This window comes from Vidua chalybeata, chromosome 13, assembly GCF_026979565.1.
Source record: "Vidua chalybeata isolate OUT-0048 chromosome 13, bVidCha1 merged haplotype, whole genome shotgun sequence".
Classification (NCBI taxonomy): Eukaryota; Metazoa; Chordata; class Aves; order Passeriformes; family Viduidae; genus Vidua; species Vidua chalybeata.
In genome coordinates this window covers 19536032-19563833 of record NC_071542.1, presented here as the reverse complement: position 1 = coordinate 19563833, position 27802 = coordinate 19536032, and the positions used below count along the sequence as shown (strand labels likewise).

The 27802-nt window shown below is 45.0% G+C and overlaps 1 protein-coding gene and 1 long non-coding RNA gene across 4 annotated transcripts in view; one reads left to right on the top strand and one right to left on the bottom strand.

Moving 5' to 3' along the window:
- The window catches only part of MAP2K5 (mitogen-activated protein kinase kinase 5), a 153232-nt gene that overhangs the window by 61961 nt on the left and 63469 nt on the right, over nt 1-27802 (bottom strand). For all 3 annotated transcript variants that reach the window (XM_053954859.1, XM_053954860.1, XM_053954863.1), the window contains exons 10-16: nt 23735-23803; nt 23560-23641; nt 19926-19987; nt 13122-13170; nt 5395-5468; nt 4444-4494; nt 836-907 (exon numbers count right to left, since the gene is read on the bottom strand). In XM_053954859.1, the coding sequence (XP_053810834.1) occupies nt 836-907; nt 4444-4494; nt 5395-5468; nt 13122-13170; nt 19926-19987; nt 23560-23641; nt 23735-23803 (459 nt within the window). The remainder of the gene's footprint in view (nt 1-835; nt 908-4443; nt 4495-5394; nt 5469-13121; nt 13171-19925; nt 19988-23559; nt 23642-23734; nt 23804-27802) is intronic.
- Nucleotides 10241-12452, top strand: LOC128794705 (uncharacterized). Its single transcript, XR_008433235.1, has 3 exons — nt 10241-10326; nt 10548-10703; nt 12334-12452. It is a non-coding gene; the product is annotated as an uncharacterized LOC128794705 (long non-coding RNA).

Sequence of the window (27802 nt, the reverse complement as noted above, 5' to 3'; positions counted from 1 at the left end):
ACCGAGCTGCTGGGGCACAGCTTTTAATTCAGCAAAGGACTGGGAAATGCTTTATTTATAAGGTCCTGTGTTTATATCACTCTTTGTATCACCCACACCACCACAAAGTCTTCCTGCAGTACAACCTCAGCCCTTTTTTGGCCAGAATTATTTACAGAATGTATGAATCTCTCCCAAAATCCTGAGGGAGGGCTCTCCAGCACCACAAACCATTCAAATGTGCAGTGAAACAAATGAAGAGCCCTCCCTCCCTCCCCTGGGACACATCAAATTGTGTCACCCTGCCACTCAGGGCTGGCTCCAGTGACACTGATTTACCTCATCTGCAAGCACTGATTCAGCACTCACCACCTGCATCTTGGTCAAAAGGGTTTTGGCAAGGAATTTGCTGTGTGAAAATGTAAAAATGGTTCAACTCTGGGGCTGCAAGATGTGAAATGTGCCAAGATGCAGAGGGCCAGCACTGAGACTGCTCGACTTCATCTTCTGCTAAAAATCCTGGTTACAGCTCACTTAAAAGGTCCAGCTTCACCTTAAAATGGGGAAAGAGAGAGGGAAAAAGAGGGGCAAAAGAGAAAAAAAGGAAAAAAGGAAGAGGGAAAAAGCCTCCACACACCAGGCCCTACCTCCTACTGGAAGTTTTATTTAAGTTTTACTTAAACATGGAGTTTTATTTAAGACCTCAAATGAACAAACCCATTCTAAATACAGCCCAAATTAGCAACAGGAAAAGGCACATAAATATACAGGGAACTTAAAGAATAAACCAAGGTTAAATGAAAATATTTTGATGTTATTTTTGATGTAAGAGTTAATTTGAGAGCTCTCTGCATACCTCCATGAAGGAAATCCCCAGGCTCCAAACATCCGAGTGAATCCCGTACTGCTCCCCCGAAATCCTCTCAGGCTGTGGAGAAAAGCAGAGGAACAACTCCTGAGCCTTGCAGGCAGACAGGGATTCTGCTCCAAAGCTGCTCCAGGGCAAGGGATGGGGAAAAAAAAAAATCACAGGATCCTGGAATATTCTGAGCTGGGCGGGAATAAATTCCAGCTCCTGGCCTCGCACAGGCATCCCAAAATCCCACCCTGGGAGCAGTGTCCACGCACTCCTGGAGCTCCTCCACTCCCTGGGGAGCTGCTGTGCCCCAGCACCCTCTTGGGGAAGAAACTTATCCTAAAATTCAATGCAAGCTGCCCTGGCCCAGCTCCAGCCCTTCCCTGGGCTCTGTCACCGACCCCAGAGCAGAGATCGGAGCTGCCCCGCGGGAAGTTGAGACTCCAAAAACCACCAAGGTGCTTCAAAGCTTCCCTGGCAGGGAGCAAATCCAGGAAAATTCAGGAATTCTTCAGGAAAATCCGGGTCCATGCACCTTGCAAGGTTGGCCTTGGATTTGTGTTTGGGTTGCTTAACCCAAGGGAAAAGCCAAGGGTTAGTGCAGGTGAGCAAAGCACAAGGTCAAGTTGAGAGAATCCAATTTTCCACTTCCCTCCCCAAATCCAGGCACCACAGCAAGGAAAAAATTCCCTGTGTGGAGCCCAGAGGTTGGGGAATAACTACAGTTAAAAAGCCAAGTTACTGAAACCAAAAGAATCACCACATGGTGGCAATTTTATTTTATACACTTCTTAATTTTGGGCTTTTTGACCTGTAGGGGAAAAAAAAAAAAAAAAAAGCAGCCCCTGCTCCAAACTATTAATAGCAGGTTTAATGCTTCATGAAATGGAGTGCTGTAAAAAATATCTGCTGGTTTTTACTTGAAAGCTACAATTTAAGCATTTCCAAGGTCAAGTACAGCATGAAATGCAACAATAAAAGGCTCCCTGAGACTCCTCTCCCCACTGTGCTGTTAATGCACCTGTCTGGCCCAGCCACCTACAAAGGATTTTCACTCTTTAATAATCCAGAGACCTTTGTTAGAAAACAAACTCCCAAATTAGTGCCACTCCAATGTGTTTTTGGGTGTTCACCCTGTGCTGCTACTCCCAGGTCAGGAGCTTTTATCGCGGCGTGAATGTTAAATAAAAACCACACTGCTGCCCATATTCCCTCTAAAAACAACCTTCCAAACCCCCCAAAAAACCCCACAATTTCACCACATTGACCAAATCTCACTTGTGAGTGACCCAAAAATCTTATTTTATTGTTTTTTTATTCACTGAGTATAACTAACCTAGGTGAGCACATCTTAGAAATGTTTGCGACAGCACTGTGTGATTTTTTTTTTTTAAGCTGATAAATTTTTATCCTGACATATTTTTATAGTGACATATTTTGGTAGTGACAAATATCCTCACAAAGGTGCAGATGTGCAGCCAAAAGTAATTTTATAACGTGATATGGGATGTGCTAACCTGGCCCAAGCAAGGTTAACATCCACCCCAAGCCACCAAATGAGATTTGTAATTCACATTGAGGAATATTAAATTGTTTTTTTTCTTAAAGTTCAAGCTTTAAAGAGCAAGTTCCAGTGAGGAATTGTGGACTCACAAAAGATAAGGGCAAAGAAATCAGCTTTTTAAACAAAAGATGGATTTAAAAGTACAGAAGAGGAAAATAGGAATAACAGATGCATCAAGGATCACTCTAAATACACAGCCCAAGGTGTTTTCTCTTAAAAATTTCTAGAACTGATTATTTTTTCATCCAATTTTTTTTTTTCTATATAAAATGCTGATGAAATGATTTTACAGAAAATGCGTTTTGGTTGGAAATTTTAATTTCTCAATCAAAAAGCTTTATTTTGTTTTCAAAAAAAAACCAAACCAAACCAAACCAAACCAAAAAAAAAAACCCAAGAAAATAAAAAAGCTTTTTATTTTTTTTCAAAGAAAACCTCAGTTTTTTCAAGAGTTTCACATTCACTGCCAGCCTGCCAAGTGGGTGAAGCAAAGCTTATGACCTTCATTATTTTTTGAGGGCTTGCCTGGAAATTTGATGACAACAAACGACTCAATCAAGAAGCAAAGCGATTTTCACACAGAAAATCAGATCGGGAACATTTTGAGCTTAAACTTCTGCTTCACAATTAAGAGATGGAGGCATCACATCCATCCAGAAAAGCAAAAAAAAGCAATTTATTTAATGCACACCTGGGAAAGAGAACTGTAATCTTGGTTTGGGCACTAAAAGCATAATACAATTTAATTCTCAGCCCAGCTTAAGACCAGTTTGAAGCAACAGCTGAGCTGGAAAAGTTGATTAATTTGAAGCTGTTTCTTTGTCTGGATCTCTGTGTTCCAGCTCTTTTTTTTATCTCTGTTTTTTATTTAAAACCCCCCATTTCCCTGCTATTCTGATGTATTTATTTTCTGCTATTTCTGAGCATTCTGATGACACAAGACAGCCTGTGTCACCTAGGATGGTGACTTGAGCCTTTCAGAAGCCACACAATGAGCACACCTCAAGTGGAAAAGCACTTAGCAAATAAATGGGAACCCCGACAAGAAAATCAGAAAAAAAACCACCTGAAAGCGATTAAAGGTCATGGATTTCTCCCTCCCCTTCCCTGAGGTTTGAAAAACATGAGCACCAACCACTTTGTGCTGTTTGTATTTTTATTTGAAACCAGCAGAGCACTTCTTTTTCTCGGCAATATTAGGAGCAGTTTGCTCAAAGGGTTTTAATGGCCAAAAGAAGAGCTCAGAAAATGCTTTAAAAAGTGAGGCAGTGGAGTTTTCCCCTCTGAAATGGGGAATTGAAAAGGATCCAATGGGTCTGATGGAAAATCCACTCTGGTTTGTGCAGAGAAATTTGTGCAGAGAACCCACTCTGGTTTGCTCAGGCTGGCACTTGGCAGCTCTGAACCCAAACCCTGCCCCAAACGATGCATCCTTAGCAATGTGCTAAAAAAAAATTATTAAAAAAAAAGGGAATTAAGGGACTTCGATGCACAGGAACAGGACAAAAATGGTCTCGTGTTAACAAAGACTGACCAAAATTTGTACAGAAAAGTGGAAGTACTGATGACTTCCTGCATTCTGAGCTGAAAAACTTGCACTTTAATACCCTGATGTTATTCACCCCTATGTTTTTAGGTTCGGATTTCCACGGGGTGTTTAGGAATGCCCACCAACCTCTGCACAATGCTTCCCTAAACTCCAGCATTCCCAAAACGGGGATGGTTTGGGGCTGGCAGTGATCTGCAGAGAGCCACAAGCTGTGAGTGGAAAACTGTTTTTTTTTTTCAATGTCCAACTGGCTCTCTTTGTTCCCAGTTGTCACAAGGAGCAAAAAAACCAGAAAATATATTTTTAAAAAACCACTTTTCCAATATTCCTCCTCCCTCTCAGCAAGAAGTAGAAGAGTTGTCCCACGGAATGAAGACAGGGGATGGGGAGAGATGGAGATTTGAGGATTGATTTAGGATATCTCCTGCCTTGAACAGAGCAAGAGTGAGGACAAATAATTCCGTTTAAATGTTCTTCCTGCATAAATCCACTTACCGCCATATAAGCATTTGTTCCAACATACGTCTTGGCTATGGAATTCACCAGCTATCAGACAAAACAGTCTGTTAGAACAATATAAAGATAATGTGGAAATAAAATGGGCAATTATTCCTCATTTAACCTACAATCATCATCCCTATAAATCAACTAAAAATTATGTAAAAAAGGGAAGGGATTTATCCGCCAAGGCGTTAAAAATGATTACATCTCGCCTGGGCTGGGGAATGAGGATTCCAATTTAAGCAAGCACTGCATTACAGTTTATGGCAGATAACCTTAAACAATTGTGTTAAGCAGGATGCTGCTTGTTTTAGTACCCCAAACCAGTCTGATATAAAAAGTGAATTAGGAGGAAGCAGGATTGAGCACACTCATTTTTCAGTCAGATGTGAATAAAGCCCCAATTCATCCCTTAAACACTGGAGGGACAACAGAGCCTGCCAGCCCATAATACAAGGCTGACCTTCTCTTTGGGCCTCGTGTTTGGCTGAGAGGAAAAGGTGCTGAAATTCAAATCAACAGCACAGCGAGCTCATGGGTCACTAGCAGAGAAGTCCTCCAGGGAGGCCCAAAATGGAAATTAATTAAAATTTGTGCTGCACATTGTCAAAGCCCACCACTATTGTTGCTCCCAATATTAATTTTTATTGTGGGCCAGTTGGGCTCCCCAGACACGTCTCTTGCTCTGCCCTCCCTTTTGTCTGGGCAAAAGGCTCCCAGATCAAAGCTGCATTTCAATGAAGTTTGCCATTCGTAAGTAGTAATTACAATATCAGCAGTTTTTACTGTCATTAAACAATGAACAATCATATTCAGATGGAGGAAAAGTCGCCCAGAGATTAAAAATGAAAAGAGCTGTCCCAGCAGAGAGGGGTTTGCTGTGGGGCTGCCAGGTGATTTGGACACCAGGAGGGGAGTGGGGAGAGATGCAAAGGGGGAATTTACCTGGGTGCTGACCCCAAAGTCACAGAGCTTCACCTGGCCCCGGGTGTTCACCAACATATTGGAGGGCTTCACATCTGTTTGGGGGGAAAAAGTGGATTATGCACATTCTCCTGGACAATAAATACACCATTTATGGAGAATACCCTCGACTGGAAGGGAGTCACATCCAAATCCAGCTCCTGGCCCTGCACAGGACAACCCCAAATATCCAGGGAGCACTGGCATGGTGGCTTTTGATAGGAAATATTACAAATATCTATTTCAAATGCAGTGGTTTGTGAGTCAGCAGCACAGATAAAATTCCATATATATAAAAAAAATATAAAATACATCCTCTCCATACAGATATTAGATGGTATTTACACAGATGACTTTATACAATACTAAAAATCCACATTATTAAACCTGCAGGTGACACCAATCTGGATCAGACACCAAGTGCACTGATGGACAGGAAAAGAACTCACGGGGATTTTGACAAACTGGAAAATCAGCCTGAAAAAAAGGATGGAATTCCATAGGGATATGTGGAATTACTGCATTTGGATAGGGGTTAATCCTGAACTCACAGGGATTTTACCAAATTGTAAAATCAGCCTGAAAAGAAGATGGAATTCCATAAATAAAGTATCAATGTCCATTCCAGAACTAGAATATCAGTGAAAATATTCTGATGCTGACTGCCCCTGATGCCACAGGAAGTTGGTGCACTGCTGTAAAATAAAATCAACTGGGAATAAACTCCTGAACATCCAGCCTGGCTTTAGTGCAGGAAACTCTGAACATCTTTGCAGTTCCAGAGATGCCAGCGGGGGAGCAGAACGTGCACGTTATAGCCTGGCTTAAACATGGGAAGATTAGAGCCTGGCTTTGCCTAATCACTGCCTTCTTCTGTCAAAATGGATTAAAGGCAACAGCTTGAATCAGTGCCTCCTCTCAAAGTGAGCACTGGTTGGGGGCAGATGGATGAAACCCAACTAGAAAAGAACCTAATTTTGTTTATCATTAGGTTTGCCTAGCTTTAGCAGCTGTTTGCTGGTACCACAGGAGCTGCCTTAATTTGTCTCTGCAATGTAGAAATGCAGAACCTCAATTAAGAAGCTGATTAAAGCTCGCCTCTATTTGAGCTAAAAATCCAGATTAAAAGTGGGAGCACCCAATAGTTCCTATAGACCCCAGGTGGGGCAGTACGTTGTAAGTGAGGTATCAACACTGCTGGTACTGTAATTCCTGTAAATTCTGTGATTCCCCCCCAAAAATCCCATTCCTGAGCATGCAGAGGCTCAATTTGCGTTTGCTGATCTCCATCTTTAGGAATTCCACCCACGTGCTGCACTTTTGATGGAGTTTTGCCTCCTCTGGAGCTGAGTGACTTTGCTAAATCCAAGCAGACGTGCAGAGCACACCAGAGGCTCTCTCCTGAATCCTGAGCAGAACAAGGTGCAGAATAATCCTGCTTCACCTTCCTCCTAAAAAGATGGAGCCACCTCTGAGCTGGGCTTGGCTGGGGGTGGAATGAGCCCAGCCCCAGGAGCACACAGGGAATGCTGCTATTCCAGGATGTCCAGCTGTTCCCAACTTTTAGGGGAAAACTGAGTCCAACCAGTTCTGCTTTTAGCTGTAACAAAAAGGATCCTGAAATCCTCCCACAAACAAAGCTGAAAATCCTAAAAGGAAGAAAGCAGTGGGAAATTGGCCCCTTAAGGATGGGCAGGGGAGGTTGGGGACCCTACAGAGCAAGGGGCAGTCACACAAACCCTGCAGGAGCAAATCCAAGCTGTCCTTCCAGCAGAACCAAACCACAAAACCAGGGAATTTACTCAAATATTTGCTGTATGTTCCAACGGCTGTGCTCGTTCCCTCAAAAAGGAAAGGAAGTGACAGCCCTGCACAAAATATCTGCTGCTGAAAGCAGGGAGGACAATCAGCTCATCAGCAAATCAGCCCTTTGCTCCCATCACCCACTTCAGTTAATGGGTTAAATATTTTTTGGGTTTGGGAAACGAGTGTGCATAAATAATGTTCTGCACCATCTGCTTGTGATTAATATTAGTGTTGAGAAGTGAAAGAATTTAAACAAGAGCCAAAAGGGGTCATTATGCTCCCATTACCAGGGCTTGCTTAATACAAATGATTTCTATGAAGCATCATTACAGAGGATGAACAAGTTCTCCTCGTGATGGAGCTGCCTGAGTAGTTTCACCTCTCTGCAAACAAACAGGACCTCCGAGCTCTTACTCACCAGTAAATAGAACCATCAGAGGTTCAGCTTTTTGAACGCCAAACATTTCACTCCTTGGTGGCATTGAAAAGCAAACAGATTCATGATTGTGTGAGGGAGAAAAAAAAAAAAAAGCAAAAAAAAAAAAAGCCCTGAGATGCTTTAAAAGCTATCTCTTGACTTCTCCTGCCTTTTAAAAACAGCAAACAGCAACAGGCCAGGTTCAAGGAAGGCAGCAGCATGGTTTGGCAGAGGCCAGGATTAATTTTTTTTTAAATAAGCCTTAAGTGGTCCATGAGTGGGCAAGCCCCTTGTTTAGCTTCACACAGAGACATAAATAAATGCATGAAAACACAGAATTTGTGTTCAGCTTTACATACAGACATAAATAAACTCATGGAAACACAGAATGTGTGTTCAGCTTTACATGCAGACATAAATAAACTCATGGAAACACATTATTCTGGGATGGCTTGGGTGGGAGGGGACCTTAAAGCTCATCCTGTCCCCCCTGCCACGGGCAGGGACAGCTTCCACTATCCCAGGTTGGTAAATCCCCAAACACCCCTGGATTTGTGTCTGTGCTCCACTGGGTGGCCCTAATGCTGATTATATCCCCCAGAGATAAAACAGGAGTGGGGGAGGCAAAAATGCAGCTCTGGACATCTCTGGTGAAATCCTCAGCCAGCAATCAGATGGGTTTTTACCTTCAACAAAAGCTTTGGTCAAATTCTGCCTGCCCAGAGGTGTGGCTTGTTCACCTCAAGCCTTTCAAAAAGCTTGGAGTTAATGATCTTAAAGGTTTTTTTCCCACCCTTAATCTTTCTATGATTCCATGGCTTATGAAAAGCAAATGGAAATTCTATCTACAGCGTTTTGACACAATAATAACAACAGCAATTATTATTATTAATAATAATAATAACAGCAATAATAATGGTGAGAAGGTGGGAACACTCCTCCAGTGCCTGTCCCTCCCAGCCAGAACAAAGAGGAGTGGAATATCCTTGGATTTCTGATGTCCTGGGGGAAAAGGAGGTGGTCTGAGTGATGCACAGACCTCCTCCTGCCACAGAGCAGATCTCCAGATCCTCGAGTCTCCCTCATTTCAAACCAGCAACGCTTCCAGAACTTCCATTTAAAACCTAACCAGGAACTGAGGTGCCCAAACCACTAAATAAATAAATATTTGTAATATATATAAACAGCCCCAGTACTCACAGAGCCAAGTCACCAATCCAGCTCAGTACAATTAAACACAAGTGGGTAACATTGATTTCCTGCAATTCCTTTAAGAAGCAGGTGTGAACAAAGCAAAACACAGCAGATAAAATGCACACGGTCTATACTTATTCTTGAACTTAACAGATTCTGGTTTGTCTTTAGACAAACTTTGACTTTGTACATGATTAGACTTGTTTAATTGCTAATTCTGTTTTAAATCTAAGTTAATTTCTCATTACCCTTCCATTTCTACTTCTTATCCTCTGGGGAAAAGAGCACACTTATCATTGGGACATTCTCACATCTTCCAAGGAAGTGGTGGAGGTGTTAATCTTATGTTTATGTTTGATGTGGGTGTGATGACTCCAGCTCGGGTTTATTAATATGCACGGCTATCACCTCATTAGTTGTGAGGTTTGTTTTGAAGTGAAGCTGTAATATTTGCTGAGATGTCTGATCTGCAATAAAAGACTTGCTCATTGTTTGTTTCCTTGGCTTTAATTCCCTGCTCCAGCACACAGCACTGCCCTGGGACTGCTGCAGCCCTTCCTTGGAAATTCCTCACTCTCCTGCTCTGCCCTGGGTGACACAGCAAGAAAATCAGGAGCCAAAATCAAAACCAGACAGCTGAAGGACATCACCTGCAGAAATAATCACCTGCCTGCCATTCCATCCCTCTGTCCCTGCTTTGAAGATACAGAAATTCACATTTTCTGTATCGCAAAAATGGGTAAAAGACAACAATTCTGAGCCTGGAATGCTCATTGTGCCCTCCATGGCGTTCTGCAGTGCTGGGTCAATCCAGCAGCAGAGCAAGGCCAGAAAAATCAGAAGAGTGATGAAAAATCAGTTTCTGAGCTTTTCTTCAGACCACAGCAAGGACCAAACATCATTCATCAAAATCCCAGAGCTGCTCCTCAATCAAGGCAAGGAAACCCAGGCAGGAGGGGAGGTTTTGTTCTACTGGCACAGCAAAAATCTGAACCAGCTTCTAAATGCACAGCAGCACTCCAAGAAAATGTCACAGCATTTATGCTCTCTCCAAATCACAATCAGAAGGTGGCCAGAAAAATATTTTTTAAAAAGTAAACATTTCAAATAATTTTTCTTTTTGGGTGTTGCAGAAGTGTGGTGTGAAGCCTGTTAGAGAGCCATACCCAGCCATGAGGGTGTGAGGCCTGTGAGGGGCTGAGCCCAGGTTGGTTTGTAAAGCACAGCTGAATAATTTGAGTTTTCCAATGTTCCTGCTGCCTTTTGTTTTCTATTTATTCTGACAATTCCTTGGGCAGCTCCAGCACCAGACTGTTCCTCCTCGTGCAGGGAGAGGATGGAGCTGATAAATAAACCCTGCAGCTGGCAGCACTCGGGAGAGCAGGGGAGGTGTTCAAACCCTCCCAGAAATGGAGCCACCGCAGCCACCTGGGTCTGCTCCGGGTGATTTCTGCCCTTTTCATCCAAATCCAGCCCTTCAGCCTGGCAGGCAAAGGGTGAGGGGCCTCAAGCAGTGCCAGGGCAGGGTCAAAGTTGGGCAGTAGGGAAGATTTCCTCACAGGAAAAGCTTTTCCAGCCCTGGCACAGGAGATTCCATCCCTGGAGGGGTTTAACACCCGTGGGGACGTGGCACCTGGGGACACGGGGCAGTGCCAGGGAAAGCTTGGCCTGGATGGTCTCAGAGGGCTTTTCCAGCATTGATAATCTGTGATTGCAGAAAATCCAGGTGCTGAATGGATCTCTGCTGGTGCTTCTGGCCAGGACATGCTGCCAGGCAGAGCCAGCCCTTGGGGAGGAACCGTGAGGGAGCGAGGAGGGGCCGGAGCCATGAGGGCGTGAGGGGAGCCATGAGGGCATGAGGGAAGCCATGAGGGTACGAGGGCAACCATGAGGGTGTGAGGGGAGCCATGAGGGCGTGAGGGCCTATGAGGGCATGAGGGGAGCCATGAGGGTGCGAGGGGAGCCATGAGGGTGTGAGGGGAGCCATGAGGGTGTGAGGGGAGCCATGAGGGTGTGAGGCCTGTGAGGGCGTGAGGGGAGCCATGAGGGCGTGAGGGGAGCCATGAGGGTGCGAGGGGAGCCATGAGGGTGCGAGGGGAGCCATGAGGGTGTGAGGGGAGCCATGAGGGTGCGAGGGGAGCCATGAGGGTGTGAGGGGAGCCATGAGGGCGTGAGGGGAGCCAGGAGGGTGTAAGGGGAGCCAGGAGGGTGTAAGGGGAGCCAGGAGGGTGCGAGGGGAGCCATGAGGGTGTGAGGCCTGTGAGGGTGTGAGGGGAGCCATGAGGGTGCGAGGGGAGCCATGAGGGTGTGAGGGGAGCCATGAGGGCGTGAGGGGAGCCAGGAGGGTGTAAGGGGAGCCAGGAGGGTGTAAGGGGAGCCAGGAGGGTGCGAGGGGAGCCATGAGGGTGTGAGGCCTGTGAGGGCGTGAGGGGAGCCATGAGGGCGTGAGGGGAGCCATGAGGGTGCGAGGGGAGCCATGAGGGTGTGAGGGGAGCCATGAGGGTGTGAGGGGAGCCATGAGGGTGTGAGGCCTGTGAGGGCGTGAGGGGAGCCATGAGGGTGTGAGGGGAGCCATGAGGGTGTGAGGGGAGCCAGGAGGGTGTGAGGGGAGCCATGAGGGTGCGAGGGGAGCCATGAGGGTGTGAGGGGAGCCATGAGGGTGCGAGGGGAGCCATGAGGGTGTGAGGGGAGCCATGAGGGCGTGAGGGGAGCCAGGAGGGTGTAAGGGGAGCCAGGAGGGTGTAAGGGGAGCCAGGAGGGTGCGAGGGGAGCCATGAGGGTGTGAGGCCTGTGAGGGCGTGAGGGGAGCCATGAGGGCGTGAGGGGAGCCATGAGGGTGCGAGGGGAGCCATGAGGGTGTGAGGGGAGCCATGAGGGTGCGAGGGGAGCCATGAGGGTGTGAGGGAAGCCATGAGGGTGCGAGGGGAGCCATGAGGGTGTGAGGCCTGTGAGGGCGTGAGGGGAGCCATGAGGGTGTGAGGGGAGCCATGAGGGTGTGAGGGGAGCCATGAGGGTGCGAGGGGAGCCATGAGGGCGTGAGGGGAGCCATGAGGGTGTGAGGGGAGCCATGAGGGCAGCCATGAGGGGAGCCATGAGGGCAGCCATGAGGGTGTGAGGCCTGTGAGGGGAGCCATGAGGGCGTGAGGGGAGCCACGAGGGCGTGAGGGGAGCCACGAGGGCAGCCATGAGGGTGTGAGGCCTGTGAGGGCGTGAGGGGAGCCATGAGGGCGTGAGGGGAGCCACGAGGGCGTGAGGGGAGCCACGAGGGCAGCCATGAGGGTGTGAGGCCTGTGAGGGGCTCAGCACAGGTTGGTTTGTAAAGTGCAGCTGAATAATTTGAGTTTTCCAATCTTCAAAGAGCCGTGGCAAAGAATTCCGCATTCAACTTGATTTTCTTGGTTTCTTTCAAGAAGACAAATCATCCCATCCTTTGGCCTTGGTGATTTTTAACACCCCAGCAAGGGCAGGGGAATTAAAGATCCACTGAGGTGCTCTTTCCTCAGGAGGGACCCGGGTTACTGCTCCCAGGAGGAGGGGACAGATGTGGGAATACACAGCAACATCAGGGACCACACCAGCTACCTCCAGACTCCTTGGAAACATTAAAAATGGAATGTTTCTCCTTTTTTTTTTTTCCTTTTTTTGGGGGAAGTTTTGTGTAGGGATAATGGGCTTTTCTATTCTTTAAACAGCACTTTCCACATTGTTCTTTCAAATTTTGGTGGATCTCAATTAGTTTTTCCAAGTAGACACATTTTAAACAAAATTTAAAAAGCAAGGAATAAATGAGAAGTTAAAAAAAAAAAAACACCCCGAATTAGCTGCAGGAAAGAGAATAAACAGCAAAACCCAAACTGACTTATGTCCAAGCAGGTTTAAAGCCTTTCACTGTCCCTGACCATGGTAGGTTTTACAGATCTGAGCCTCCAGCAACACTTGTGGCTGTCACATGAGATTTCTGAAGCACCAAAGAAAATTCATTGCCTATTTTCTGTTTCCACTACCAGTCAAACATCTCATTTCCATGTTGATTTTTTCCATTGTGCACCTCTTTGCAACCCTAGGCTTCTAAATCCCTATAAAATTCATTTCTCTCCTCAGTCCTTTTCTTTTCAGGGGAGGAGGGAGAGCAATAAAATAGCAATAAAAATGTTTTACAAGAAAGTGTGCAAGGTTAATGAGTGAGATTCATTCTGCATTACCCCACTGGACTCAAAGCAGATGTTTGCTTGGTCTTTGGAGAAAGTGATGTTAAAATTTCATGGGAAAACAGAAAACATCTGCTACTCACCTCTGTGTAAAATCTTCAGGCTCCATAAATAGGTCAGGCCTTTCACAACCTTTAGGTAAAAGAAAGAAAAAAAAATCACATTTTAGGGATTCCTGATAGGAAAAATCCCACGTTTCAGCTGGTGTGGGAGATCAGAGAAGCCAGGTGTACGAATGAAGGCAGGAGCAGGAAAAGGGGAGACCCCACCTCCCTCCCAGGTGAGCCCTGCTAAAAACCTGCAGCAGGTCCTTTATTAATGCACAAATTAATAATACACACATTAATTTCTTGCCAGGAGCTGTAAGCTGAACTCAGCTGAGCTCACACTGAATCCCTTCAGGCATCTCAGTGGATCTTAAATTCACCTGCCCTTGCTGGGGTGTTAAAAATCACCAAGGCCAAAGGATGGGATGATCTGTCTTCTTGAAAAAGGCCAGAAACCAAGAAAATCTCTTAATAACCTCTTCCACTTCATCCTCCCTTCCCTTTTTTTCTTTTCCTTTGCTTTCCTTCATTTACTCAATGCAAACGTGGAACTTTTCTTCTTCAGCTGTGAGAATTCCCTCCTTCTCCTCTCATTTTGGAGCAAACACAAATGATGCTGCATCTCACAGCAGGGAAATGACAGCTCCTAAAACACAACTCCTAGAAGGAAATACAACTCCTAAAACCAAATACAAGTCCTAAAATACAACTCCTAGAAGGAAATACAACTCCTAAAACCAAATATACAATTCCTAAAATACAACTCCTAAAACCAAATACAATTCCTAAAACACAACTCCTAAAACCAAATACAATTCCTAAAACACAACTCCTAGAAGGAAATACAACTCCTAAAACCAAATATACAATTCCTAAAATACAACTCCTAGAAGCAAACACAATTCCTAAAATACAACTCCTAAACCCAAATACAATTCCTAAAACACAAATCCTAGAAGGAAATACAACTCCTAAAACCAAATATACAATTCCTAAAATACAACTCCTAAAACCAAATACAATTCCTAAAACACAACTCCTAAAACCAAATACAATTCCTAAAACACAACTCCTAGAAGGAAATACAACTCCTAAAACCAAATATACAATTCCTAAAATACAACTCCTAAAACCAAATACAATTCCTAAAATACAACTCCTAGAAGCAAACACAATTCCTAAAAATACAACTCCTAAACCCAAATACAATTCCTAAAACACAAATCCTAGAAGGAAATACAACTCCTAAAACCAAATATACAATTCCTAAAATACAACTCCTAAAACACAACTCCTAAAACCAAATACAATTCCTAAAGTACAACTCCTAGAAGCAAACACAATTCCTAAAACACAACTCCTAGAAGGAAATGCAACTCCTAAAATACAACTCTTAGAAGGAAATACAACTCCTAAAACCAAATACAATTCCTAAAAGACAACTCCTAGAAGGAAATACAACTCCTAAAAGGAAATTCCTAAAAGGAAATACCACTCCTAAAATAAACTCCTAAAAGTAAATACAGCTCCTAAACCAGGGCAGGTTTCAAAATTTGCTCCTTCCACCACCAAAGCTGCTAAAGCCCAACTCCAAAGCCAGCTACTGCAGCACAAAACTCAACCAGCACAAAACTCCAACCACAAAATTCCAGCCACTGCTGCTCCCCAGCCCATCCCTGCTGGCTCTTTTAAACACTCTCCATCTCTGAGGTGAAATTTAATTCCATTTCCAAGAGGTTTTCCTCATGGATCTCCAGAACAATGAAGCATTTCTGACACTGCTAAAGCTGTGTGAGTTCTGCAGTCAAGACAATTCATTTTCTGTGCTCTGAGTAGCCCAAAATGAAATTATTTATGTTGCAGTGATCGAGCAGAAGTGCTAAAAATGATACAGAGTGAAAGCAGAGTAATTTTCTGCCTTCCTCTTGGATTAGAAACTCTTTCAAAATTTAAAATTTATTCTGTAAGAAAAATGATGTTGGTGGAATCAGAATCTTTTCGTAGAGCAAATAATGATGGTGGATCCCAAATAAATTGTTCCAGGAGATAATTCCTCCCTTAAACTCACTCCAAACCAAACCATCCCCTGGCTTCAGATGCTTTTTACCTTCAACAAAAGCTTTGGACAAATTCTGCCTGCCCAGAGGTGTGGCTTGTTCACCTCAAGCCTTTCAAAAAGCTTGGATTTGATGATCTTAAAGGATTTTTCCCAACCTTAATCTTTCCATGATTCCATGGCTTATAAAAAGCAAATGGAAATTCTATCTACAGTGTTTTGACATAATTACACCAGCAATAATATTAAAATAATAATAACAAATAACAAGCAAACAAATAAATATAAATAATAAAATTAATAATGATAATAATGTGCTGTACCAACGCAAAAATAAATCAAGGAGATGCAACATTTCAAGCTTCCTCCAATGGCCAAAGGGATTTTCAGAACAGTAAACTCTTTGATTATTAAAAATGTATTTAGAGTATTGAAAATCTTTAAAACCATAGGGAATTATTTAGTTCAAAGCAAGCATCCATTAAAAAAAAAAAAAGGAACCATTTCTCAGGGAACAAATCAACAGCTGTGAGTTATTGAACATCTTTATTATGGAACATGTGCTGGGGAAGCAGTGAGGGAAGCCATGGCATTAAGCAAACTCTCCCTTCAGACTCTCTGGGTGTACAAAGGAATAAAAAAGGAGTTTTTCCCTTTCTCCTGGGCTGTAAATCTGCTCACAGGAACCCCCCAGATGGACTCAGCTCGTCGCTCACTCCCCTTACATTTGCCTATTAGGGAAGGACTCTCAAGCATTAAATATTATTCTAAAACTGGAGGGGAGAATCTTTTGATTGAAGCTGGAGCAGGAATTATTGGTATTCAGTAAAGGAGGTTTTACAACAATGCCTTGACAAAGCCTTGACACAAAAAGTGCTTCCACCTGCTGTCAATCTCCCACTCTGCTGACAGTTCAAGTGCACATCCTTTCAGGGAGAACTTCAATCAACAGCAGCGCTCAGAACACAGAGCACAATGTCACTGCTCCAGGAACGGGAGGGAAAATAAATGTGTGAAGTGGCAAGCCAAGGCAGAGAGGGTTTGACAGCCCCAGCCCAGCTCAGGATGGAGCAGCACCACCCCAGGAGTGGCCACAGTGTCACTTTGGGGCTTCTAAAATCTGCTTTTCCTTCAAAAATCACTCCAGCTCTCCATACAAATAAAAACAGGAGGAAGGAGAGGGATTTGGAGAGATTTCCCCTTCTCACTGCTGGTGTCTCACAAAGGGAACAGGCATGGATTTTAGGGTGAAGGCAGAGATCCCTCCACATCTCCTGAGAGAACTGGGATCATCCAGCCTGGAGAAAAGAAGCTCCAGGGTGACCCAAATGTGGCCTTGCAGTGCCTGAAGGAACCAAAACCAAAACCAGAGACAATTCCCAAGGCATGGAGGGACAGGACACAGGGAATGGCTTCAAACTGCCAGAGGGCAGGGAAGGATGGGACATTGGGAAGGAATTGTTCCCTGGCAGGCTGGGCAGGCCCTGGCACAGGCGCCCAGAGAAGCTGTGGCTGCCCTGGGTTCCTGGAATGTCCAAGGCCACACTGGTCAGGAAACCATTCCCTGTCTCCTGTCCCTTGTCCCAGTCCCTCTCCAGCTCTCCTGGAGCCCCTTCAGGCCCTGCAAGGAGCTTTAAGCCCTCCCTGGATCCTTCCCTTCTCCAGGGGAACATTCCCAGCTCTCTGCAGCCCTTGGAGCAGCTCTGGGGCCTCTCTGGAATTGCTCCACATCCACGCCAAGTCTGGTTGAGAGGGCAGAAGATGAGAAAGACAAACCCAGTGGTGCCCATTTGGGTTGGAAAAGCCCTCCCAGATCAACGAGTCCAAGCCCAGAAATCCCAAAGCTGGAGCCAGAGGAGTGCTGGGATGCAGGGAACGCCTGCATGTGCTGCACCCTTTTCCTCTGGAAATGGTTTCACTTAAAAACTTCCACAAACTGCAATTCACAGATGTGCAGGTCACACATGTTACCAAGCAGCTTCCACAGATCCATGCACTGGACAAATCTTTGGAGAATTAAAAAAAAAACAAAAAGACTGTGGACATGGGGAAGGGAAAAAAACCAAACTGGGAGGAAAAAAAAAATATGGAAGCTGCAAGTTTTGTCTACAAAATCCATCCATGGAGCTGCAGCTTTTGTCTGGCACTCTGCTCCTTCAGCAGCCCCAGGATCTGGGTGATTCCAAGGTGCTCAGGGGGATTCCAAGGACTCAGCACAAAGGTGCCCCAGCCCCCTAAAAAAGCTGCTGCCCCCTCAGACACAGCGTGGGGAGGCTCAAAGGAGCCAGAGAGAAATTCCAGGGAAAACAAAAGGCTTCTGCTGCCTCCTTCCAACAATTCCACTGTGCCAAAAATCAGCACCAGAGCAGAGGAGCTGCCAGGGCTGGTTCAGCCTCAGTGCTCACCTTCTGCTCCCAGAGCAGCAGAAAAGGGTGAAGCTTCCCTTTGCTGAAGCTCCTTTGTTCCCCTCCTTCCTGAGACCCTGCTCTGTACGGGGCACAGGAAGCAGGAAATAAAAACTAGGAAAAGTGAAATATCTGCCTCAGGGAGCCAGGCTCCCAGGCAGGAAAAAGGAAATAAAATAACTAGGAAAAGCGAAATATCCACCTCAGGGAGTCAGGCTCCCAGGCAGGAAATAGGAAATAAAATAACTAGGAAAAGTGAGATATCCACCTCAGGGAGTCAGGCTCCCAGGCAGGAATTAAAATAATTAGGAAAGTGAGACATCCATGTCAGGGAGTCAGGCTCCCAGGCTGTCTGATCAGGGACAAAATGACCCCGAGGGGAATGAAAAAATCGAGACATGGAGACACAAAAGGTGGGGCTGGAGCAGCAGCATTAGGGATGAGAGGAAAATTGGAGGAGAACACCTGTGGAATAGCAAGGGGAGGATGGAGGAGAGATAAAACCAAGGTGTGGATGGATTAAACCCACACCAAGATCAGGAAAAGGAGAAGGAATGAGCAGCCAAAGGAATGCTGGAAGCCCATCCCAGGATTATCAAAACCATCCTCATCAGGAAAATGGGGATACTGTGAGCAACTTCCCACTCACTGCTCCAGAGGGGAGAGGAGATGAAAGATTTTCCCTCTGAACTGAGGTGAAAAGCACTCAAACTCCACAAGGAACTGCCAGGTACATAATGAGCAGGTTTGAAGCTGCTCAGAGGAAACAGCATCAGAGAGGGATGCTCATCACCCTGGGCAGGCCACACAAATTAGGAGGAGAGGAGAGCTGTGAATTACAATGAACAGAGACTAAATAGCTGCCTGTGTTGGATTAAAGGATTTAAATTGTCAGCTTGATGTATAATGAATGTGAAAAGCCAGCACTTAATTAAATGGCACATGATAGAATAACTTTGTTATGCTTTAAACTGCTTAAGTTATCAAAGTATTCCTTATATTTGGCAATTGTTTTGCAGTATCTCCTTCCCTGGTGAGATCCACTGAGACATTGGTCATTACCCCCTGTTCAGCTGTGGGGAAATATGGATTTTTTTGAACTTCTGAATTTTCTGTTGGTCTGTAATTTGAGTTTTCAATCATGGCCAGTGATTTTTTTAGCAGCTGAAGGCTGCAGAGCCCCAAGGATGAGCTACCAGGGGCTTTAAGGATCCCACTGTCAACACCTCAAGACCAAACCCAGGAGATCTGAGGATTCTTCTGACAGCACAGCCTCACCACCCCAAAAATGACCCCAATTAACCCTTCCCTGGGGCTGCTCAGGTGTGGAAGGGCTGAGAGACCAGCCCGTGGCCAGCTCTGGCTTGTGCCAAGGGAAAAACTTCATCCTCCTCACCAGCCTTGAGCAGAACACAGAAAATCTGTTCTGCCTCTGCATTTTGGTGGCAGGAACCAACCCAACCCTCCAAGCCCTCAAGGAAAACTCATGGAGCAACCAAAGAGAGAGGGACAGAATAAGGACAGCCAGGATGGAAATCACACACTCAGAGAGAAAGGATCCCCAGAGGGCTCCTGAGCCACCTCCTGAAGGCACCACAGGCAGCAGAAGGGCTTAAGGGGCTGATTAAAGAAAGACTTTAATAAATCAAGGTGATTAAAAGCACTGCTCCATCCTGATGGGAAGAAATGCTGACAGGAAGGGACCTGACCAAACAGATTTCCAGCAAAGTCCTTTGTTTCTTTATCCCACTCAGTTTACCCCATCCTTTCACACAGATTTGTGTAACAGAATCCTGGAATGGTTTGGATGGGAAGGGACCTTAAATCCCAGCCAGTGCCACCCCTGCCATGGCAGGGACACCTCCCACTGCCCCAGGGTGCTCCAAACCCCATCCAACCTGGCCTGGGACACTTCCAGGGATCCAGGGGCAGCCACAGCTGCTCTGGGAACTCCATCCCAGCCCCTCCCCACCCTCACAGGGAACAATTCCTTCCCAAAATCCATCTAAATCTCCACTTCTCCACTCTGCAGCCATTCCCTGTGTGCTGTCCCTCCATCCCTTGTCCCGAGTCTCTCTCCAGCTCTCCTTGGAGCTTTCTCCTCTCCATGCTGGACCATCCCAGCTCCCACCTTTTCCTCAGAGAGGTCCCACCCCTCTCAGATCCCATGAACCTCCAGAGGTCGTGCTGGTCATTCCCAAGGAAGGTTTCCTTCATCCCAGAGCCCCTGAGCACAGGGGATGGATTGGAGGAGCAGGAGAGAGGAAGGACCCTCCTCTCAGAGGGATCCTGGAGCTGCCCCAGCCTCCCAATGAACACCCAAATCCAGATTTTTCACCCAATCAAAAACGGAGAGATAAAAAGCAATAAATTACTCACAGCCACCGCTATCCTTCCGAGAACGTGTTCTGGAATTTTTCTATAAACATCCAGAGACCCCCCTGCAGGGACAAACAGCACGTGCTCAGGTGGTGCCAGATGAAACAGCGCCCCAGATTTGAAGCCCCAAGGGTTTTCTAGGCTTTGGTTATTAATAAAAACACCATCAGTGACAGAGCAAAAACTGTGGCAGAAATAACTGACCTTAAAAACCTCCCAAACTCTGCATAAACCCACGGAACAGCACTCGGGGAGTTTCTTACCACACTCCTGACTTTTGCTTGTAGCACTGATGCTCAGGACACAGCAGTGACAAAATGTTAGAAAACCTTCCAGTCATAAATATCAACATTAAAGAACTCCAAAGCGTGTGGAAAAATGTCTTGGGGATAACAAAATCATCCCCAAAAGCAGATTTCAAGGTCCAAAGTATCCCAGCTCTTGTCCCCAAAAGCTGGTGCTACCATTCTGTGGTATCCAATATTTATATCCATGGTTAAAAGGATATAAATATCCAATTAAATGGATATAAATAGCCATTAAAATGGATATAAATGTCCAATTAAATAGATATAAATAGCCATTGAAATGGATATAAATATCCATTTTATATCCATGGTTAAAGCCATCTCCTCCTGACATCACACCAAGGAGGGTTTGGCCGTGCCCACGCTGATACCTGAAATAAAATTCCTGGAGTTCCTGGGGAAGCAGTTGAGGTTTTCCCAGTAAATCCAGAATGGGAAAGAACCCTGCAGAGCCCTGTGAGCATGCCCCACTCCTGGGGACATGGGATTCCCTCCAAAAGCCCTACAGAAATTCCCAAGGGATTGGGAAACCTCCCTTCTCTCCTGCAAAAAAAAACCTCGTGGTCAAACCACAGTCCAAAATGTCCCTGGGCTGAAATACAAATTCTTAGGGCGAGGAAAGAAATTTCAAATTGAGAATTAACAATCTGGCAAGTGAAGTAAATAAATGGACAAAGAAATTGCAGGCAAAAAACTGAAAGGGTGGGATATTGGGGTTTTTGGTGGTTTTTATCCCTTGTGGGATTTGTCAGAAACAAACTCAGTTTGTCTTCTGATTCCAAGGTATTGAAACTCCCTTCCTTCATTAAATTTTATCTTTCAGCTGGTGCTGTCCACACTGCCCGTGGATTAGAATTAATCCCACTTTTACAAGGAAATATAAATGCTGAGGGACGGAAATTTGAGGTTGGAGCTGCACAGACTCTCACTGCTCATTACGAACCCAGACAGAAATCACGTGGCTGCTGTTCTTTATATCCTCATATTCTGTACCAAAAAAAGGCCTCTTCACACCCCAAAATGCCAAACTTGGCAGGAAAAAATGAAGGAAAGCATCTTAAAAAAAAAAAAAAAAAAAAAAAGGAAAAAAGGAGTTTTTATGTGAAAAAAAAAAAAAAAAAGAAGCCAGTAAGTGAAAAGCAACAGGGCCTTTCAGCACCTTTACCTAGAACATCAACTTTATTCCAAATACAAAGGGGCAAAGCCCAGAAAAACTCATTTCTCATCTCTGCTGCTCTTTAAAATCAATTGGCAGGTGGGAGATCCAGGCCAGTTCAACCTCAGGGCTGTGCTATTTGGTTTTGGTTTGCTGATTTGAGATTTTTTGGCTAATGCACTAATTAATGTGCTGGGTTTTAGTGTTGGTTAAACCCTAGTGCACTTACTAGGATGTACTTTTTCATTTTTTGTTGTGAGACAGGAATAGGAGGAAGGTAAAGCAGCCTCAAAAAATCATTGAGCAGCCTCTTCCTTTCTGATGGGTAAAACCCTTTGGGGTTTATGGTGCATTTTGTTTTCTCCCTGTTAAAATCATGTTATTACTTTTATTTCCCCCTTTTTACACTTGCACCTCCCTCCCAGTGATGGCTGCACCCTGTTTCCTCAGATTCTCTGGATGAAAAAGTGTTTTATTCAAGGTTTTATGAAAAAAACCCAAACCCACAAGTTAAATTCTTCCTTTCTATTGGGTAAATCCCTTTAGGGTTTATGGTGCATTTTGTTTTCCCTGTTAAAATCATGTTAGTGGGCTCGGGGATTTTTCCCTGCCACAAAGTGAATTATTTGGGAGATCTTCCACACCTTGATACCCAGCTTGACTGAACCTTTGTGGAAAACCTGGCAAGGGCATAAAATGCTGGTTCCTGGGGAAATCCTGGTGGGAGAGCAGGCTCTGGCTCTGTGGGGAAAGCTGGGAAGAGCCTGGGACACACAGGGACAGCATCTGCCACAAAAACCCCTCACAGACACCAGAAAGGGTCACAAACTGCTGCACCAGGGCTCTGTCCCTGCTCTTCCTCAGGAATATCCCAAATTCAGCCACCAGAAAGGGTCACAAACTGCTGCACCAGGGCTCTGTCCCTGCTCTTCCTCAGGAATATCCCAAATTCAGCCACAGCACAGGTCACAAAGTGCTGCACCAGGGCACTGTCCCTGCTCTTCCTCAGGAATATCCCAAATTCAGCCACCAGAAAGGGTCACAAACTGCTGCACCAGGGCACTGTCCCTGCTTTTCCTCAGGAATATCCCAAATTCAGCCACCAGAAAGGGTCACAAACTGCTGCAGCAGGGCTCTGTCCCTGCTCTTCCTCAGGAATATCCCAAATTCAGCCACAGCACGGGTCACAAACTGCTGCACCAGGGCACTGTCCCTGCTCTTCCTCAGGAATATCCCAAATTCAGCCACAGCACGGGTCACAAACTGCTGCACCAGGGCACTGTCCCTGCTCTTCCTCAGGAATATCCCAAATTCAGCCACCAGAAAGGGTCACAAGCTGCTGCAGCAGGGCACTGTCCCTGCTTTTCCTCAGGAATATCCCAAATTCAGCCACCAGAAAGGGTCACAAACTGCTGCAGCAGGGCACTGTCCCTGCTCTTCCTCAGGAATATCCCAAATTCAGCCACCAGAAAGGGTCACAAACTGCTGCACCAGGGCACTGTCCCTGCTTTTCCTCCAGGAATATCCCAAATTCAGCCACAGCATGGGTCACAAACTGCTGCAGCAGGGCTCTGTCCCTGCTTTTCCTCCAGGAATATCCCAAATTCCCCAGCAAAGCGCTGGCACACCTCTGTAGTGCCAGGCTGTGGGGTCAGGGATGGTTTTGGGGCGAGGATTCTCGTGGGGAGGAACCAGAGGGACTCCAAAAGGAACTCGGCAGCGAGCTGGGAAACAGCTGGGCTGGAAAATAACTCCTTGCCTGGTAATTAAGAGACCATTTCCACTGCAAACACCCAGGACATTGGGTTAATAGATTTCTTGAAAGGAAAAGCTGTTTTGGCTATCAAAACACTACAAGTGAGGAACAGCTGTTTTGTCAGCGAGGACAGATTGCACGGGAGGCTCAAATATCAAACCACAAATTAAGGCTGCCTTTATTCCTCTTCTATTTACATTTTCCATAAAAGTAAGTGAAGTTCCACGCAGGGAAAATGCAGAATATCTCCCAACCCCAATTCCAACCTGCTCTGGTTTCTTAACTACCTGCAATATTATTAATACTCCACATTTCTGAGTCTTACTGTTGCATTTCATTCTACCAAAAAAAAAAAAAAAATCCTTTCTCATTTAATTACTTAGCAATCAAAAGCAAACTGGATCCACTACTCACCATCCATGAACTCTGTGCACAATGAAATCCTGTTTTCTACAAAAAAAGCACCATAAAATCCTATGATATACGAGGAGTCACACTGGGAAAAGAGAGGAGACAAGCACAAGGCTGTTTTAAAATCTGCTGTGAGAAGACTGAGGTAAAAATAATTCCAGTGTTAAAATCCACGTACCTTGTAAAGAATTTCCAACTCTGACATGATCTGCTTCTGGAGCTCCAGTGTTATATCCAAGGGTATGACCTGAAACACAGAAATACCCAGAGCTCATGTGAAAGGGAAGTGAATTATTCAAAATAAAAACCCCGAAGGTCCGTGGAATAATGATCATTGTGGGGTAACAAGGAGGAGAGGAACAGGTGGACAGAGCATTTTAACAGGAAGGGAATTTTCTCACCATCCCAACTGCCCAGCAGGACCAAAGCACCAGGGACTGCAGCCAAAGTGGGCTGCACTTCCTGGAACTGGAAATTCCCAGGATTTTTCAGGGCAGACCCTCTGAACAAGGCACTGAAAGTCAAACTGAACACAGAATTTCTTGCCACAGCTCTTTGAAGACCTGAAAACTCAATTATTAAGCTCTGCTTTACAAACCAAAGTGGCCTCAGTGCTTCGAGCCAGGCTCAGTCTGCCCCCACCCAACACTTCAGTGTTAATACTTAAAGTATTTAATAGTCAAAGTATTAAATATCAAGTATTTAATAGTAGAGGTATTAAAGTATTTAATACTTTAAGCTAAAGGGAAGCAGAATTCAGTCCGTTTTCAGAATCAGCAGAATAAACACTCCAGGAATAGTGCTGAGAGCACAGAACAGAACACGGGGAGCCCATTTCCAACACAGCACCAAAATCTGTCTCCAGGAAAAACCAATAACCTGCCTCTTCCCAGAGCTGCTCCGGGGTTATTTATAAAAGCTGCCACCACACTAAATTGTAAGTGGAGTACAGGGCTGCCAAGAAACATTTAACACACTTGTCCAGATCAATAATCATTTGCCAACAATATTCACTTACATTTTTTCCAGTGTGAAAACCTCAGAAATTCATCTGCTGGGATTCCCACTGCTGAAATTCTTTGAATTTCACCAAATTCCACCTTGTCAGTGGTGTCAAATCAAAATTTTACCTCACCCACTTCTAATCCCAGCAAGGAATTTCTCTGACCCCGGGATTAAAACTATCCCTGACACCCCAAAGCCAGGCCTAGAATGAGGAAAAGTCTGGGGCTCATCTGCATTAACCCTAATTACAAACATCCCAATAATGAGGATAACCTGGGAAAACGGGGTTTTTGCATTTCCAGGTGGTCAGGACACCAAGGGAAGGGCACAGACAGAGGAATTACAAGATTATTTCACCCCAGAATTAATTAGGGGTGAATCACTTCCTCTGCAGAATTATTTTACAGTTTTCTTCCAGCTGGAAATGTGTGGCCTGTGTGACCCCACCTGATGTCAAAGCTGGAGGAAATTTCTTTATTTACAGCACAAAAAGAGGGAAAAAAAATATTTATATCTCACCTTAACCTGCATTTATCATCTCCTTTTGTATGAAATTTCCAAGCCTATTTTCTAGAGGTAAAAAAACTTCCAGGGATTCATGAGGTGACATTTTCCAGCATGGGCTGGAACTGTGTTAAAACAAAAACAAAACACCAAAAAAACCCAAAAAAACCCAAAAAACAAAAAACAAAAATATCTCCTCAGAGTCATTGCTGCTGAGGCTGAAGCTGGGAACAAAGGTTTGGATACAAATTCCTGGAATGGTTTGGGTGGGAAAGGCCCTTAAAGGGATCTCATTCCACCTCCCCCATCCCAGGGTGCTCCAAGCCCTGTCCAGGTGATGGAGAAGATTCAATAATTGTGGTTTTTTTTTTGTTTTTTTCCCTAAATCAAGAATTTTGCAGCACCAATCATTATTTCCCTGGGACCCCCTGAGTGTGCCCAGGGTGGATCCAGGGTCACACCTGGGGGAAATGGTTGAGCTGGGGATGGATGTTGGACCAGAAGAATTTTTAAAAAATGAATTTAAATGACACGCAAGTCCTCTGGGAAGTCCTCTGATCTTCCCAATAAAGCTTTTGCCCAAAATCCAGTGATTTTGGAGCCCTCAGGCGCAGGGAAAAGGGTGAACTTTGGAGTTGAGCTGCGAATGGATGTTGGACCAGAAGGACTTTTTAAAAACAGCACGCAGCTCCTCTGGGAAGTCCTCTGATCAACCTGCATCTTCCTAAGGAGCTTTTTGCCCAAAATTCAGTGATTTTGGAGCCCTCAGGTGCAGGGAAAAGGATGAACTTTGGAGTTGAGCTGGAATGTTGGACCAGAAGGACTTTTTAAAAACGGCACGCAGCTCCTCTGGGAAGTCCTCTGATCAACCTGCATCTTCCTAAGGAGCTTTTTGCCCAGAATTCCGGGGTTTTGGAGCCCTCAGGCACAGGGAAAAGGATGAACTTTGGAGTTGAGCTGGAATGTTGGACCAGAAGGACTTTTTAAAAACGGCACGCAGCTCCTCTGGGAAGTCCTCTGATCAACCTGCATCTTCCTAAGGAGCTTTTTGCCCAGAATTCCGGGGTTTTGGAGCCCCACTCGTGCCCAGGGTGAAGTTTGGAGAGAGGGATGCACCTGAGCACATCTCCTGTGCTCCCCGCAGCAGCGGAGCTGTCAGCTGGAGCTGAGCGAGCGAAGGACAATTCGTTACAATAATTCACTCCCTGCTCAATCTGGAGGAGGGAGAGGTTGCTCAAATATCCCGAATAAACGCGGCAATTCATCACGGGCGCCTCAATCCACCTGCTGGCTCCACTGCCGGGGAGCAGAGCAAAAAAAAAAAAAAGCACAGGTCACATTCAGATATTCTGCTTTATTTTCCTCAGGACATCGTTGTCTCGTACGGCACGAGCAGCTCAGAGGAAATTTGGGGTGCTGGGAGCAAGGGTACAAATGAAAAGTGAATTTAATTCCAGCTAAAGGCAGCGGGAGAATGGCAAAGAGCACGGCAGACTCAGGGTTTTCACTGGGATTTCCCCCCTCCAATAGGAAAAAGTTACTTGGAAAAAGGGAATAAGTCCTCTGGAGGTTAAGGTTATGTAAAAAATGGGATTTGGGGCAACACTGAGGATTGTGTTATGCATTATTAGCATTGGGGTGATTATACACCAGCTGGAAGTGTTTTAATCAGCAGGTTCTTGGTTGTCTTCCCACCAAAGGAAATAAAAATAAAATTAAAATAAATTTACAATAAAATTATTTTAAAAAGATAAAAATAAAATATAAATAAAATAAAATAAAATACAATAAAATAAAATAAAACACAATAACATAAAACAAAATAAAATAAAATAAAATAAAATAAAATAAAATAAAATAAAATAAAATAAAATAAAATAAAGATAAGATAAAATAACACAAAACAAAACAAAATAAAATAATATAAAATAAATAAAATAAAATAATATAATATAAAATAAATAAAATAATATAAAATAATATAAAATAAAATAATATAAAATTATATAAAACAAAACAAAACAAAATAAAATAAAATAAAATAAAATAAAATAAAATAAAATAAAATAAAATAAAATAAAATAAAATAAAATAAAGTATCAAATGCAGCAGGCCAGCAGGAGCAGAAGCGTGCAGAGCTCCCATTCCCACATGTCCAGGACTGATCTCCTCGTGCCCCAGGCCACCCCGCCCGGGCGGCTCCAGGACAGGAGCTGCAATTGCTGGGCTGGGCTTTGCCCCAGGAGGAGATTTCAGTCACCTGCCCGGGGTGGAATCCTGCCTGCATGCCCTGCGTGCCCTGCATCTCCTGCCTGCATCCCCTGCATCCCCTGCATCTCCTGCATGCCCTGCATCCCCTGCATCCCCTGCCTCCTGCCTGCATGCCCTGCATCCCCTGCATCTCCTGCCTGCATGCCCTGCATCTCCTGCATCTTCTGCATCCCCTGCATCTTCTGCATCCCCTGCATCTTCTGCATCTCCTGCATCTTCTGCATGCCCTGCATCTCCTGCCTGCATTCCCTGCGTGCCCTGCATCTCCTGCATGCCCTGCATGCATGCCCTGCATCCCCTGCATGCCCTGAATTCCCTGAAACTCCTGAATTTCCTGCTGCCCCTGCATTTCCTGAATCTCCTGTATTCCCTGAATTCCCTGAATCCCCTGCACGCCCTGAAACTCCTGCATTCCCTGCATGCCCTGAATCTCCTGCATTCCCCAAATTCCCTGAATTCCCTGAAA